The 15,859-nt window shown below is 38.4% G+C and overlaps 1 protein-coding gene across 1 annotated transcript; it reads right to left on the bottom strand.

The window, feature by feature from the left end:
• Positions 1-260: 260 nt before the first annotated feature.
• Positions 261-14,417, bottom strand: LOC132131835 (myosin heavy chain, fast skeletal muscle-like). Its single transcript, XM_059543968.1, has 40 exons — positions 14,353-14,417; positions 13,966-14,178; positions 13,695-13,838; positions 13,469-13,625; positions 12,952-12,979; positions 12,737-12,848; positions 12,555-12,647; positions 12,405-12,468; positions 12,205-12,303; positions 12,018-12,121; positions 11,729-11,867; positions 11,526-11,644; positions 11,268-11,417; positions 11,010-11,180; positions 10,635-10,935; positions 10,320-10,390; positions 10,154-10,241; positions 9,959-10,076; positions 9,729-9,852; positions 9,119-9,255; positions 8,782-9,037; positions 6,371-6,613; positions 4,929-5,105; positions 4,704-4,849; positions 4,528-4,618; positions 4,034-4,423; positions 3,830-3,956; positions 3,615-3,733; positions 3,296-3,492; positions 3,031-3,214; positions 2,783-2,948; positions 2,561-2,685; positions 2,050-2,358; positions 1,740-1,943; positions 1,520-1,645; positions 1,208-1,378; positions 900-1,004; positions 717-812; positions 474-605; positions 261-359 (listed from the first exon to the last, which is right to left on the bottom strand). Exons 2-40 carry the CDS (start codon positions 14,164-14,166, stop codon positions 342-344), a joined length of 5,802 nt encoding a protein of 1,933 aa, XP_059399951.1. The 5' UTR covers positions 14,167-14,178; positions 14,353-14,417; the 3' UTR covers positions 261-341.
• Positions 14,418-15,859: the final 1,442 nt, after the last annotated feature.

Raw genomic sequence — 15,859 nt, forward strand, 5'->3', positions numbered from 1 at the left:
TAATTTTTTGCTTCAGTATTTTGTGAAAAGAGACTTTTCCCGTAGCGTCTTAGCTAAGATGCAGTACTCGTTCCCTCTTCTAGAGAGAACCGAGGTTACGTTAGTAACCGAGTACGTTTTATGTCACTTTATGTCACTATCACAATTTCAGTACTCTGCATTTGTGTTCTTTACCATATCATGCCTTATGAGTTATCTTTTAAAACAGTGATTGAGTATGTGATGAAGTTTGAAAGTGGAAAAAATAATGAAGAACAAAGTCAAACTCTGCCATTTAATGGACAAAGAAGAACTCAGCACAAGTCAGTCATATGCTTGCTTGTAGGAATAGTTTCTTGTCTTCATTCTTCATCTTTAGTCTAAAAAGCAAAAAAAAAAAACATTAAAATTAATAAAAATGATTTTGTTAAATGTTTCATAGATGTTATGTATAAAAAGTAACTTTTCTCTACATAATCATCATCTGTTGTTACCTTCCCAGCTTCACGGCTCTTGGCTCTCAGCTTGTTGACCTGGGACTCTGCGATGTCAGCGCGCTCATGAGACTCCTCCAGCTCATGCTGCACCTTCCTGTACCTGGACAGGTGAGTGTTGGCCTGCTCCTCCTGTTAGGATTACACCAGATATCCAACCCCTTTCAGAGCATTGCACTCATGGCACTGATTGTATTGGATAGAAAATGTCTAAACACTCAAGAAATCTGACATTAGACTTACAGCTTCTTCAGCTTGGCTTTTGTAGGCCTTCACTTTCAGCTGCAGCTTGTCTACCAGATCCTGCAGTCGAGTCACGTTCTTCTTGTCTTCCTCAGTCTTTGGGTGTAATAATTGTTCATGGCCTTGGTTAAACGGTTTATCATCATGAAAGGTGTTAAGTGTCTAATTCGCGTGTGGTTTTACCTGGTAGGTGAGCTCCTTCACTCTCCTTTCATATTTGCGCACTCCTTTCACAGCGTCTGTACCACGTTTCTGTTCAGCTTCAACTTCAGCCTCCAACTCATGAACCTTCAGTAGAGAGTTATTGTCAACGGTGAAATCTCTGCCATGACCAGCTCACCTGAGGGTTACTCACACTAGGCGATCTGAACCGTTCCAGAGCACCCCCAAAGTCTGGTTCGTTTGACTAGTATAATCTCACTCTGGCTCATTAGAAGGCAACCGTTCCTAGTATGAGTACACCCTAAGTCTGTATTTAGCCTGTAATTTACCCTGGACTCCAGTTTCTGGAGCTGTTTCTTTCCACCCTTCATGGCCAGATTCTCCGCCTCATCCAGACGGTGCTGCAGGTCTTTGACAGTCACCTCCAGGTTCTTCTTCATCCTCTCCAGGTGAGCACTGGTGTCCTGCTCCTTCTTCAGCTCCTCAGCCATCATGGCAGCCTGAAATATTGGCCAATGAAAACGAGCTTACCAATATAGATAGAATTAGCTTCCATGAATGTTCTCTTTGCTACCACATCTAGCTAAACAAGTCAAATAACTGTTTAAATTAGAATAGAGTGACAGAATGCAAACACCCACATCAGTGATGGCCTTCTTGGCTTTCTCCTCTGCATTTCTGGCCTCCTGGACTGCATCATCCACCTCACCTTGAACCTGGACCAGATCAGTCTCAAGCTTCTTCTTGGTGTTAATAAGACTCGTATTCTGCAGGATTTAGGCAGGTAGTTTAATGTATATGTAACTAATGATGTATCGTGTGATCTGAATTTGCTCTTAGTATTTAAGAATCTTTTTGTACTTGTGAATGCAGCAGTGTCACGCGTTCGCTGGCATCCACCAGCTCCTGCTCCGCCACTTTGCGGCCTCTCTCTGTTTGCTCCAGGCCAGCTCTCAGCTCCTCAATCTCTGCTTGCATTAGGCCATTCCTGCGCTCCACCATGGCCACCTGCTCCTTCATGTCGTCCTGTCCTCTGACAGCTTCATCAAGGTGCAGTTGGGCATCCTGTGGCAATGTTCTTTCTTTGTTAGTTCCATGTTATGCTTCAGTTAATTCATGTATCATATTCATTTGATCAAACACTTAAACTACTCTTTCTACAGAGGGATACCTTGAGTTGTCCTTGGACGTTCCTGAGCTGTTTCTGGGCCTCAGCAGCCTGGCGGTTGGCATGACTCAGCTGGACCTCCATCTCATTCAGATCTCCCTCCATCTTCTTTTTGACTCTCATGGCATCATTTCTGCTCCTGACCTCAGAGTCCAGGGTGCTCTGCATGGAGTCGATCACTCGTTGGCTGTTCCTCTTGATCTGTTCCATCTCCTCATCCTTCTCAGCAAGCTTCCTGTCAATCTCGCTCTTCACCTGGTTCAGCTCCAGCTGCACACGGAGAATCTTGGACTCTTCATGCTCCAGGGTGCCCTGCAAGTAGAAAAAGGAAATGATTTACATACTTTTTAAACTTGTCAAATTGTACTATATGCCTCTGGAGTTATGGGAGTATATTTGTGACAGTTTAAGAAGAAATAACATTCATTTAAGGTTTTGAACCACTACATATACAATGTTTTAATATTATTCAAAGCACTGGTGTGATGGTAGTGTTGTAGCAAAGGAATGGCACCTCGGCTTCTTCTAGTGCAGTCTGGATCTCTGATTTCTCAGATTCCACTGTCTTCTTGGCTTTCTCTAACTCATGAATGCTCTTTCCAGTCTCTCCAAGCTGCTCAGAGAGCTCAGAAATCTCCTCTGAAAGTATTTAAAAATCAATTGTACATCATTTTCTGTTTTTAAATGCATCTCTGGTTTTTAAAATCTTTGCTTTAAAAATAGAAGTGCCATTTACGTTGCAGATTCTTGTTCTCCCTCTTCAGGGTCTCGAGGTGGTCAAGAGCTTCCTCATAGGAGTTCTTCATTTTGAAAAGCTCAGTGCTGAGAGAACGAGCTTCTTTCTGAGCAGCTTCTAGTTCAGCCTGGCTTTCCTCATACTTCTGCTTCCACTCTGCTAGGACCTGGTGAAAAAGGTAATCGTTGTTAATTAGCTAAGTCCATGGTTCAAGGTTTAGATTTTAAGATTATCCACATCATTCTCACCTTGTCAAAGTTTCTCTGCTTCTTGTCAAGGTTGGCAGCCAATGCATTTGCCCTCTCCCCATCAATCATCAGGTCCTCTACCTCTGTCTGCAGCCTCTGTTTGGTCTTTTCCAGAGAGGCACACTTGGAGTTCACTGCCTCAATGGATTCTTCAGCATCCTGCAGACGCTGTGCCAGCTTTTTCCTAAAATAGTGGTATTAAATGATGAAATCTTACTGATATTAAATGTAGGGTAGTTAAGACTCTTTTCGTTGCTGTATTTACTTGGATTCCTCAAGCTCCTCAGTGCGCTGGATGGCATCAGTCTCATATTTGGCTCTCCACTGGGCCACCTCACTGTTGGCCTTAGACATTCCACGCTGGAGTTCAGCTTTGGCCTCCTGCTCCTCCTCATACTGCTCTCTGAGCAAATCACAGTCATGGCGGGCAGACTGAACTGCATGAGCCAGAGCGTTCTTGGCCTGTAAGGTGACACATTTTGGGATTTTAAACACTGTACCTTCTACACAATGGTTTGGATTAAAAAAAAACAGAACATTACAATTAATTTATTATCAAAACTAAATAATATTTGCAACTCTACCTTGATTTCTTCCTCAACATGTCTTTTGAGATCCTCAATTTGCTGAGTAAAAGCCTGTTTTCCTCTAGTTAACTGTGAAACAAGTGCTTCTTTCTCTTCCAGTTGACGGCTAAATTCACCTTAGAAACAGGTTACAGATATTAGCATGAACTTTAACAACAGAATATTTGAACTCAGTTTTGTTTTAAGATTTTTTACATGTGTCGCTTACTCACCATTTTCAGTCTGAAGTCTTGCTCGTTGTGCATTCATGTCGTTCAACTGGCGACTATTTTCATCACTTTTGGCCTTGATTTCACTCAGCTGGTCTTCAAGAGTGCGGCACATCTTCTCTAAATTACCCTTAAGAGATTAGAGATTATATAAATATGTTTTCAAAGATGATTTTGTACTTCTTAATGATCATCTAGTGACATTACCTTTGCTTTAGCCACAGCTTCCATGTTGCTTGTCAAGTCATCAATCTCCATCTTGTATTCACTCTTCTCCTTCTCCAGCTTCTGCTTGACCCGCTGGAGGTTGTCGATCTGTTCTCCGAGTTCAGCCACACTGTCAGCCTGCTTCTTTCGGAGAGCTGCAGCTGTAGCTTCATGCTGCAAGGTGGACTCCTCCAGATCACGACGCATCTTCTGGAATTCGGCTTCACGCTTCTTGTTCATCTCAATCTGAGCAGCAGTGGCACCACCAGCTTCCTCAAGCCTCTCGCTGATATCTTCAAGTTCCCTGGAAAGATCAGCTCTCTGCTTCTCCACTTTGGCACGAGCAGATCGCTCTGCTTCAATTTCCTCTTCCAGCTCCTCAATACGGGCCTGAGTGAAAAAAAAAGATTCTTTACTGATATTTGTATCGTGGATTTTTCCAGCTATGCATCCACTTCACCATTTCACATCAGAAAGATTAGAGCTAGTGTTACCTGAAGTTCTTTGATCTTCTTCTGAAGCTGTGCTCCCAAAGACTGTTCATCCTCAATCTTGCTGAGAAACTGGCTTATCTCAAAATCCTTCCTGTTTTCAAAGTAATGTTGTGTTAAATGTGTCAAATACATATTTTGTGTAGTTGTGTAAAGTTAAAGATCTGATGGTCACTCACTTTTTGATCTTCTCATCTGATAGCTGTTTTTCATTCTCCAGGTCCATTATGGACTCCTGGGCCAGTTTCAGATCACCCTCAAGCTTCCTCTTGACTCTCTCAAGGTCCATACGAAGCTTCTTCTCTTGCTCCAATGAGCCCTCAAGCTATTGTTACAAAAACTGGAACATTAAAATCTGGTACAGAGCAATAAATTTGATTTCTTATTGATGCCAAACATCTTACATCGTCCACTTGCTGCTCAAGCTTTGTCTTAGCTTTAGTCAGAGTGTTGACTTTGTCTTCCTCTGCCTGAAGGTCATCAAGAGTCTGCTGGTGTGCCTCTTGGAGGGCTTTCTTCTCTTTTGTCAGCTTGGCAATGCTCTCGTCTTGAGAGGCCATCTCCTCTGTCAGGTTTTTCACCTAAATGGAAACATTGATAATAGGTTTCATTATCAAGAGCCTGAATCCCAGTCTGCAGTGTATATGAAGAGTCTGGTTCCAAAACGCTATAAATCCATTTTGATTAATTTGAGTAAAAATGTGTTTTCTTTACCAAGAAAGCTGAAAATCTGTTTCAAACTTGCACAAAGCATCTTTATTTATAATAACATTACAACATTTAATCCAGATTTTGATTTTCAAATATTTATTATAAAATTAATAAATACATGATCGTTTTTTTGTTTTTGATTTTCAAAATGCAATGAATGCATTGAAACAATATGAAAGTTTTTTACACAACAAAATATGTTGATCCACATATGACAGCCTCTGAATTTTGTCAATACTAATCCTATATATAGGATACATTCAAAAATACATTAATCAGTCTTCGCTCCCAAAAATGAATTCAACGGGTCATCTTATTTGCTATAAATTAATTACAACAATAAACGAGAACATTTCTTCATGAACAAGAATAAGAACAGCAATATCACAATAGACCACAGACATTCCAAGATAACATTTCCCTTACATTCAGCTTCCAAAAGTGCATTCGTCTTTGTCATGTTACATTAATTTAGCTGACTAGTGCTATACGCTGTATTAACAAAAACATAAATGCCAAAATGCCAAACATAAAAAAATTACACTGATAAGCTATAACAATAATAATCGAATGCGATTCATCTAATGAACTCGATATTGTGTATCTTGTCAGTGATCTACGGCTCTGTGTATTAAATGCCGCTCCATCTTAAAGCAGAAGCACGTGATGGAGATTTACCAGAGCTATTAATCACAGAATCGACTTTACTGACGACAATCGCATGTGATTTATCATGCAGCCCTTGATTGTTTATCACAAAGTAGATGAGGAAAACTAGGATGCCGGGTGTATTCAAAGCTCCGCTATTACTGTCTAGAGTGCGTGGAATGGTGTGCTGTGGTTGGTGGAGCGGATATATCGCATTCTGCAGAAAAGGGAGACTGGCATTTGACGAGGTTTGGAAAAAAAAAGGGGAAAAAACATAACCTACTAACTCGGTCGATATTGCATTTTCCATCAAATTAAAAACTGCCTTATCAATACCGACCAGATAAAATACTGATTTTGGCAGAAATTTTGGCAGATTTTGGCAGAAAAAAAAGATGTTAATCGGGTTTTGGAACAAATCTCTTCATATACATGTATATATAAATATATATAATATACATAGACACACACACATATGAATACTGACTTTATTCTCTGTTGCATGTTTTTCCTTCTCCACTTTTGCCAAGGTGAGCTCCAGGTCATCAATGTCTTTTTTCAGCTCAGAGCATTCGTCCTCCAGTTTCCTCTTCTTGGCAGTCAGTTCAGCATTGATTTCCTCCTCATCCTCCAGTCTCTCGTTTGTCTCTTTGAGTTTGCCCTCGAGCTGGATCTTGCTTTTGATGAGCCCTTCACATCTCTCCTCAGCATCAGAGAGGCTTTCAGATTCCTGTTCATTGACATGGATATAGTTAATCACTTATGTTTAGGGATGCATGAAATATTGGCCACCATATCGGTATCAGCTGATAAACTTTAATTTTTCTGTTATCGTTATTAAACTGATATGTGAATACGGCCAATATCTTAGTGCCGATAAATAATGCATTATTTCCTGCAGAGACACTTCAGATGTGTACTGTTCACCATGATGGTTTTTAATTGCTTGAAATATTACTCAAATCCCTTTGAAAAGGAAAATGTGCAGGGCAAGTCTGTCATATTATAATGAGATCATTAGCTATTGTAAAATATTGTAACGGAATCTTTGTTTGCACGTGTTTTAGCGTGTTGTTAAGGAAAGAGCGCATTCACAACGGATCCACACATAATTAGCACAGTCAAGTTCGCTTGTGCATTTACAGTCTTTTGTGCAAATGTACGTTATAATATTGTGTTTTTATTTATACATAAAAGTCAGATTTTTCCCATATAGAATGTGTTTGATTAAGCTATATAGACGGCTTAATTAAGTGCTTCAGTTTGCTGTCTATCATCTTTAGCTCAGCACACAAGGCTCAAACAGCAGCTTACAACATTAATAACTAAGAATGAGATTGTCATATATATATTAGTGCTGTCAATCGATTAAAAACTTTAACTAGATTAATCACACATTTTTTCTGTGATTGAATTCTATTATAATAAAACGATATGAATTCTTTCGGTTTGGTTTCCATATTTCAGCTCGTTGTTGCAGAAAGAGCCAAGAGCGCATCCACAGCACATTCTGATTAGCACATAACTTAGTTCAGGTTCACGTGTGCATTTGCATGTTTTTGTACATGTATAAGTTGTAGTATTATATTTATGTTGTATAAATATCTGAATATAAGATGTGTTTCTTTGTGTGAAAAAAGCTGGCAGCACTTCAGTATACCAGTGTTCATTCTGTGCTTTAGCTGCACACAGACAGGTTAAACAGCACTGCAAAACAATAATAACTATAATTGGGAATGTTATAAACATAATATTATAAAGACAATATTACCGTGATAAAAAAGTTGTGAATTATTTTGGTTTATTTGTCATGTTTCGACGCGTTGTTACAGAAAGATCGTGTCCACGACACATCTGACTATTCGATGTTTGTAGAGCGGGTGCATTGCAATATTGGAAATAGGCTACTTCTGTTTTAAACCATGAAGGCCAGCCAGTGGATATCATACAAGCAATGTGCAAGCTTTGTGCAAGTCAAACATATGCAGGTGAACATCTTTTATCCATGATAGTGAAAGTAAAATCTGACCGCGCTCTCGGCGTCTGACGACACACACATTAACAGCACGTATTCTCTCAGAGACGACGAGAGACGAATCTCCTTATATGTCGTATATATAATTTATTTCTTCAATGTTTCTCTTGTCTGTGCATAAAATAAAGCTGCTCTTTTGCTTCATTGATAAAGTTTTACTGAAGTGTAACAATTTTATTTAGGCTATAGGCCTATAACTCATTGTAGGCTATGACAGACCTGTTTTTAAGATGTTTTTTTTTTCAGTGAGGAGTAGCTTAAGCTTATAGCCTATTTTTATTTTCCTCACAGGTCAAAGCGTGTCAGTTATGCGTTAATGTGCTATGAAATTGTTGCCAAGCAAATTAATTCTAATATTCATTTAATAATAAAAGTAACCTAATAATGCTAGACAGGAAATAGCAGGCCTACATTAATTGCAAATGACAAATATTCTCAATAATGACAATATTTAGTGATTTTAACAATATCTCTGGCAATAGTCCTTACATGATTATCGACTTTCAACACACTCCATCATCTTAATGCCCCCCCACACAACCCTATCCACTACACCACTGTCCATGGCATGATTTTTTACATGTTAAGTACTGTTGTCCATTAACTTGTTTCCATTATTGAAGCATTATTTTATTTATTTGTAAGGCTGGTTTATGTTTGATTTATGTTGAAGTGTTTAATGCCTTTTAATGGTGAATCTTTTTTGGTAACGAGGCTTTCAAAAATTATGTAAAATGTGGATTTAGACTTATCTGCCAACATATCGATTATCGTATCGGCCAAAATTTTCATATCAGTGCATGCCTACTTATGTTCATAGCTGCAGGATCCATATTGGGATAAATAAGAGCTGAAATACTCACAGAAGTTACTTGCTGTAGAAGATCGTGTTTCTCCTGAACAAGTGACACCATTTTCTCCTCAAGCTCCTTCTTTTTAGCTAATGCCTTTGTTAAATCTTCTTTCATTTTCTCAAAGTTCTCCTTCATTGATGCCATTTCTTTTTCACTCTCTGCACTCTTCAGAAGAGGCTTGATCTTGAAGTACACCTTCATCCATGGCCAATGTTTTACATTCATGAATGAGCGGATGTTGTATTGGATGGAATAAATTGCCTCCCTGTGTAAATTGTAATCAGTAAATAAGCCCTTATCACACTGTGCAACTAAACAGTTGTGTTTCAGACATTATTGTAAGTACCTCCTCTCCGTCATTTTGACATACTCCTTCCTCATGACATATCCTCGGGCCAAGGCCTGAGTCATGGTAACCAGACTTGATAGTTTTTCATCTCTCATCTCCTCAAGAGTACCCAACAGACCAGCTTTAAAGAACACCTACAAGAACATTTGTAATATATTATTGGTGTAGTGTTGAAGAAGCCAATTAACACTTTTCAGAGTAGATGTGGCCTGGGATATGGCCCTAATAATAATTGAGATTGGCTGTTCCAGTAATTCCAGTGGTGAAAAACCTATATTATGGCCTATACTATAGTATAGAATGACATTTGGGAGAATTCTGTCCTTTCTTTTTTGATGTAACAGTTTGAGGAGGCACGACAGTGTCTGGTACACAAAGTGGAGTACATATAGAAATGTTTTGTGTAATCTGGTGTGGAATAAGGCTTGACTGACACAAAGCCTAGACTTGAACGCCTGAATTCAAAAGCTTCCTTCCTCATACTGTTGCAGGACAATTGGAAGGACTGAATTCTCTACAATGTCATTATGTTGTAGCAGAGTAAAAAAATTTGAAGGAAAGAGTTGAAATAGTTTTGTCCACATGGTGTATTTGCTGAAAAGCTCACCTTGGTATGTCCAAATTTGTATTGGGTGTGGTCAATATCAATAGAGCCCAAGAGTTTCTCTGTAGCCTTTTTGTTGTCAATGAAGTGTCCCTCAGGGATGACAGCAGCATTTAATACTTTGTATCTAGAGGACATTTAGGGGAAAGTAGTATTCTTGTGAAATATGTTAGGAGGTGAAGATTAGGTAATACATCATCTCTAAGTAAGAAGTTGCAAAAAGATGTCATTACCTCTGCTTGAAGTCACCGTAGTGGATTCTGCTGGGGAAACCCTTCGTGCAGATTCTGATGCCCTCCAGCACACCATTACACCTGAGCTGGTGGATAACAAGGAAGTTCTCCATCAGACCTGAAATGCAAATGTTCTTAAGGTTCAGGTTTTTTTCTAAACTGTGATTTATTTGAGTCTTCAAGGATCAAGGTTACCTGGAGTCTTGGTTTCATTAGGAATCAAGCAGCGCACAAAGTGAGGGTGAGTGCTCCTCAGGTTAGACATCAGTTTACCCAAGTTTTCCTGTGGAAAGTTTGTGATTAATCTAATCTGTAATGGTGAAAAATTCACAAACTTCAATTAGAGAGAGAATCTGTTTACCCTAAAAACTGCAGACACCGTCTGGAAGGAACCACCCTTCTTCTTGCCTCCTTTCTTTGCACCTCCCTCAACTATATATCAGTGACAGAGGTTTTTTTTGTTAATCTTGTGTTGCTGTTCATTAGGTCCTTCAATAATCTCTATTTGTGTCTTGTTGATTCTAACTATTCTCTTGCATAGATATACTTCATATTTTAAAACTCCAAAGTCTGTGGCGCTCTGATGGTCTTATTCTTTTTTCTTAGTTTTTGTATAACCAGGTGTCTTGTACATAAGTCAAACACAAAAGAATTGAGGAAATGCAAATGTTTGTACCTTCTGGCACAGCGACATACAGCAAGGCCAGCACTTTGAGTGCTGACTTTTGGTAAAGTTGCACGACAGAGTCGTTCAGTGGATCCTTGTTCTTCTCCAACCAGCCAGTAATGTTGTAGTCCACAGTGCCGGCGTAGTGCACCAGAGAGAAGTGGGCCTCTGCTTTGCCCTTGCCAGGCTTGGGCTTCTCGAAAGCTGAACATTTTCCCAGATGTTGGTCATGCAGCTTGTTTTTGAAGCTTGAGTCTGTAGCCTTTGGGAACATGCACTCCTCTTCAAGAATGGAGAAGATGCCCATTGGCTGTTGAAGAAATATTCCCACTCAAGAACAGGCACAGTGAGATCGTTATTTTAATTTACTGAATATCCTCTTACCTTCTCAATGAGCTCAATGCAGGTAGCCAAGTCCATACCAAAGTCAATGAATGCCCATTCAATGCCTTCTTTCTTGTACTCCTCTTGCTCCAGAACAAACATGGTGTGGTTGAAGAACTGTTGCAGTTTCTCATTTGTGAAGTTAATGCAAAGCTGCTCCAAGCTGTTATACTAATAATTCAACAGAAGCAATTATTGCAACTCACTGTTATCTTGTATGCCTTGATTCTTTCAGAGACATTAATGACTGATACTCACATCAAAGATCTCAAATCCAGCGATGTCCAGCACACCGATGTAGTACTCTCTAGGATTCGTCGTGTTCAACATCTCATTGATACGGACGACCATCCACAAGAACATTTTCTCATAGACAGACTTGCAGAGTGCAGAGACTGCATTGTTCACCTGACAGATTCAAAGGTCAATGTATTATTACCCTTACTTCTCACGATGACTATGTCTGAGATATTTCTCACTGTATCCACAAGTTAAATGTGTTGATGAAGTCATCACCTGTGGTACTGTCTGGCCTTTGGTCACCATCTCATTCCCGACCTTCACTCTGGGGTAACACAGAGCTTTCAGCATGTCAGCAGAGTTGATGCCCATGAGGTAGGAGATTTTATCAGCAGCTAAGGAAGCAGAGTTTTATGCATTATTGTTGCTAATTAAGTGACCGTTTTTATATGTTAATTTGTGCTCAAATTTGATCTTACCCTCATTGCCGTCAGGTTCGGCCTGCTCCTCTCTCTGCTTCTGTTTGAACTTCATGGCCCCATGATGCATCACCGCACCTGTCAGCTTGTAGATGCTGATCTTCTCATCAGCATTGAAGCCCAGAATGTCAATGGCACTCTGTTTTTACACAGACCAAATAAATCATATAGTTTATTGGAGTACTTTATACTGTGTCATGCACTGTTTTTCTGATGTTTACTTGCTCAGAAATTTTGCAAAAAATCTAAAATACTACTACTACTAATAATATTGCAGCTATCCACATACATCTGTGGCAATGAACTCCTCCACATCATCGATGCTCTTGACAGTGATTTCACCCTGGCTGATCATTGGATAGTCGTAAGGGTTGGTGGTGATGAGCAGGGCCTCTGTAAAGAATTGATGTGCAGTATGTTGCCAGTGCTCTCAAACATAGAAATAACTGAAACACACAATCCTGTAGATTTCTCACCGAGCAGCTCTGGCTTGTGTCCAGTCATGAGCTGGTAGAAGATGTGGTAACTCCTCTCAGCAGACAGCTGGAATGTTACCCTTGACTTTTCTAGCAGATCTTTCCAAGAAAAGGTGTGGTAAAAAGACATTGTTTTCAATTGATTAACCCACATCTTAAACCCCAAATAAAATGTTTGGCTAAAAACAGTGTTGACTCACAAGTTTCAATATCTGCTTTGGCCAGTTTACCAGTGCCCGAAAAGTGAATCCTGATGAATTTACCCTAGGTTGAAATCATTGATAAAAGCTCAACTGTTTGTGATTGAAAATTTATGATGTTATTAATTATGATTCATCACCGCAACTTACAAAACGAGAGGAGTTGTCGTTCCTTATAGTCTTGGCGTTACCATAAGCCTCCAGCAGAGGGTTGGCTGCAATGATCTGGTCCTCCAGTGATCCCTAGACGTAATTGTAGCACAGTGGGTAGTCATGAGGTGAATCACAAACACTGTCATCAATAACATTGTCTAGAATAGATATTCACTAACCTGCATTTTTCCAGGGCCAGAGTCTGTCTTCTTTGGACCAGCCATCGCAACAGTTGCAAAGTACTGAATGACACGTTTTGTGTTCACAGTCTTTCCTGCTCCAGATTCTCCACTGGAGATTTATATGAGAGCATCATTTAGTCATAAATCTTTAACTGATTTACAATCATAAGTGAAAAGCTTCAGGTTGTGTCAGCAGAAGAATATTTACTCACGTAATCAGGACAGACTGGTTCTCACGATCTGAAATTAAACCATGAAATATTAACAGGATATATAAATATAGGTAGCACTCTATATTAACTTGAAGCTATTAAGTGTTTGTTTGTTTGTTTTTTGCCATTATTATTAGATTAAAAGGCTATATCCTAAAGTTAACATTTCAGTTATTTATTCATGTACGTAAGTACAAATAGAAGATAAAATGGTTGTTATCAAACACTTACTAATTGATAATTCATTTGAACTGTACTACTCCGTTTCCTCAGCTTAAAACCTCATTTAGGTACCGTTTATAAAGAAGTTGTTAACTAAGGATAAAAAAACATCAGTAATCTTTGATATAAAGATACTATTTGGAGTTAATTGAGCTTTTCTATGAACTCCTTTCATAGAGCAACAGCAATTTATTAACAATGAATTATAGGCTAACACCTCATGCTAGTTATTATAAAGTGTATTTTTCATTGTCTTTTTAACTATTATATGTTGAGACTGCTGGAATCCACTTACCTGTGAGCATGAACTGGTAGGCGTTGTCAGAGATGGAGAAGATGTGAGGTGGGGCTTCAATCCTCTTTTTGCCTCTGTATCCACTCACGACAACTGCGTCGTACACTGGAAGCCATTTGTATGGATTGACAGTGGCACAGAACAAGCCAGAGTAGGTCTGAAATGGAGATCGTCCAGTTTTACAATGTTTCTGCCCTATTCTAGAAATAAATTATGATTTACTTACATAGATCATCCATGCTGCGTAACGCTCTTTGAGGTTAAACAGCACAGAAGGCTCATTGAGATGGGTCATCATGGCCATGTCCTCCATTTTGTCAAATTTGGGAGGATTCCTTGGGAAGATTTGATCTTCCTTTACTGTGACAGTCTGTAATTAACTTTTTTTTAGACTTTTTGTACACATATTTCTACACTATTAAAGTGAAAAACTTTAACATTTGAAGACTCAAGCACAGTCACATATAAAATATTATTTTTTAATATTTGATACTTACTTTCCCACAGTCAGTTTTGACAGTAGCTTTGCCAGCCTCTATACTAATAAGTGTACTTTTCAAGTACATCTCAGCTGCATCTGTCACGAAGAATGCTGTTTTGGCATCGAATTTAGCAGTCTGAGCCTCGAGTCTCTCTCTTTCTGGCTTCCGGAGGTAAATGGCCGCCGGGCCGAAACACTCCATTTCACCATCTCCCATGATTGTACTTCACTGTGGAGCACAACTGACATTACCATGCTGATATACTTCATTAGATTCACTTTTTGATTGTCATTGTCTAACTTTCAACTCTAACTCTCCTAATACATTCCAATCAGTTAAACCAAATCATCAACCAAATCATCACCAGATCATATTGTCACCATCAGTTGGGAAGTTCTTTACCTTGTATTAATCTCAGATGGAAATTGCAGCTGGCAAGTCCAGGATTCTGAAATATAAAAATTATAAATGAATATATACTAATTAGTAATACATATATAATTATAATTATATATAAATAAGTAGACAGACAGATAGATAGATAGATAGATAGATAGATAGATAGATAGATAGATAGATAGTGACTCACCGTATTTTGATGGGCAACTGTCCTGCAATCAGAGGTTGTCATTTATATAGTATCTTTACTGAAGACTCAGCTGAACTGTTCAGCTGGATTTGGTCATGTTATTCTACATGGTTTATGTTGATGTAAATAGCAGCAGGCTGTCGTTCATTTGTTTTGTTGGTTTGCTGGAGCATGTGATATTTTAATTTTTTTAATGGTTTAGATCAACTGAACAGTCTTTCTATACTTAAATTCATGATATTGATATGTTTAAATTTTAAAGCAAAAACATATTATTTATAGACATTTGGATAATATACTTATATGACATAAAAGTTTAACAGTCCATGTTTTTCTTATGTTTTGTCTTGTCTTTTTAATGTAGGCTTTCTTGTTGAGTGTATGTTTGTTTACAATGTTTCATTTGATGTCACCGAGGTCTTATTTCAATGTTGCTTCTTATTTCAATCTTGGCAAAGAGGAGGAACTTGATTCAGATGTAAAGAAGCAGTCAGCTGTCACTACTATTTAATTTTAGAGGGGAAAGCAAGACTAGCACCATGTGATGACTAAAAGGTAATATACAACTTGAGTTTTGGGCAACTATCATATTAATAACTATTTGTTTTTGAACTTTTAGCATCCATATTATTTCCTCTTTAAAAACCAAAGATGGACTGTGACAGTCCTTCCAAATGAATAAATAAATAAATAAATAAATAAATAAATACATGTATCTGACTGACTTTTTGGGGGGAATTAAACCTCAGTGATCACTGCACATACAAATCTTACTTCATGGTCATATAATGACTATCAAAGTTATAAACAGAACGTTCATATATGGACAAATTATAAATATAGCACAGTGAGAGCTCATGTTTGTATTAAGTTTAGGTTACACATCCAGGCCACGGTGAAGACTTATTTGACCTATCATGACATTAGTGTAAGATTTCTCAGTACGTGCACTGCTTTTTCAATTGACTGTACTTTTGAAATAAATAAATAAATAATTAATTAAAAGTAATAATGTTTATGACTAGCTCTAACTCTCTAGATTTCCGTTTATATGTTAACATTCATTAGCTGCTGCAGTATACTATTGCAATAGATTATTAACTGACTTTGTGTTAGAGTCACAAGCCTAGGAATTTTGCTTGATTTTAATATAAATTTACAGACAACAGTCACCATACTCAGAAGCATTTGGCCCAAAGATGAATAAGTACTACACACTTATTCATCTTTGGGCCAATTGCTTCTGAGTATGGTGAGTTGCATTTCCAGATGCATTCCTATATGAATATGGTACTGTTTGTTATCACACCACATCTGTCC

The sequence above is a fragment of the Carassius carassius genome, chromosome 48 (assembly GCF_963082965.1).
Source record: "Carassius carassius chromosome 48, fCarCar2.1, whole genome shotgun sequence".
Lineage (NCBI taxonomy): Eukaryota > Metazoa > Chordata > Actinopteri > Cypriniformes > Cyprinidae > Carassius > Carassius carassius.

Coding starts and splice junctions, on each gene's coding strand:
- LOC132131835 (XM_059543968.1), bottom strand. CDS start 14,166: ATGGGAGATGGTGAAATGGAGTGTTTCGGCCCGGCGGCCATTTACCTC. Junction 13,626..13,694: donor ACGCAGCATGGATGATCTAT/GTAAGTAAATCA, acceptor TCTCCATTTCAG/ACCTACTCTGGCTTGTTCTG. Junction 3,734..3,829: donor AAGACTTCAGACTGAAAATG/GTGAGTAAGCGA, acceptor CCTGTTTCTAAG/GTGAATTTAGCCGTCAACTG.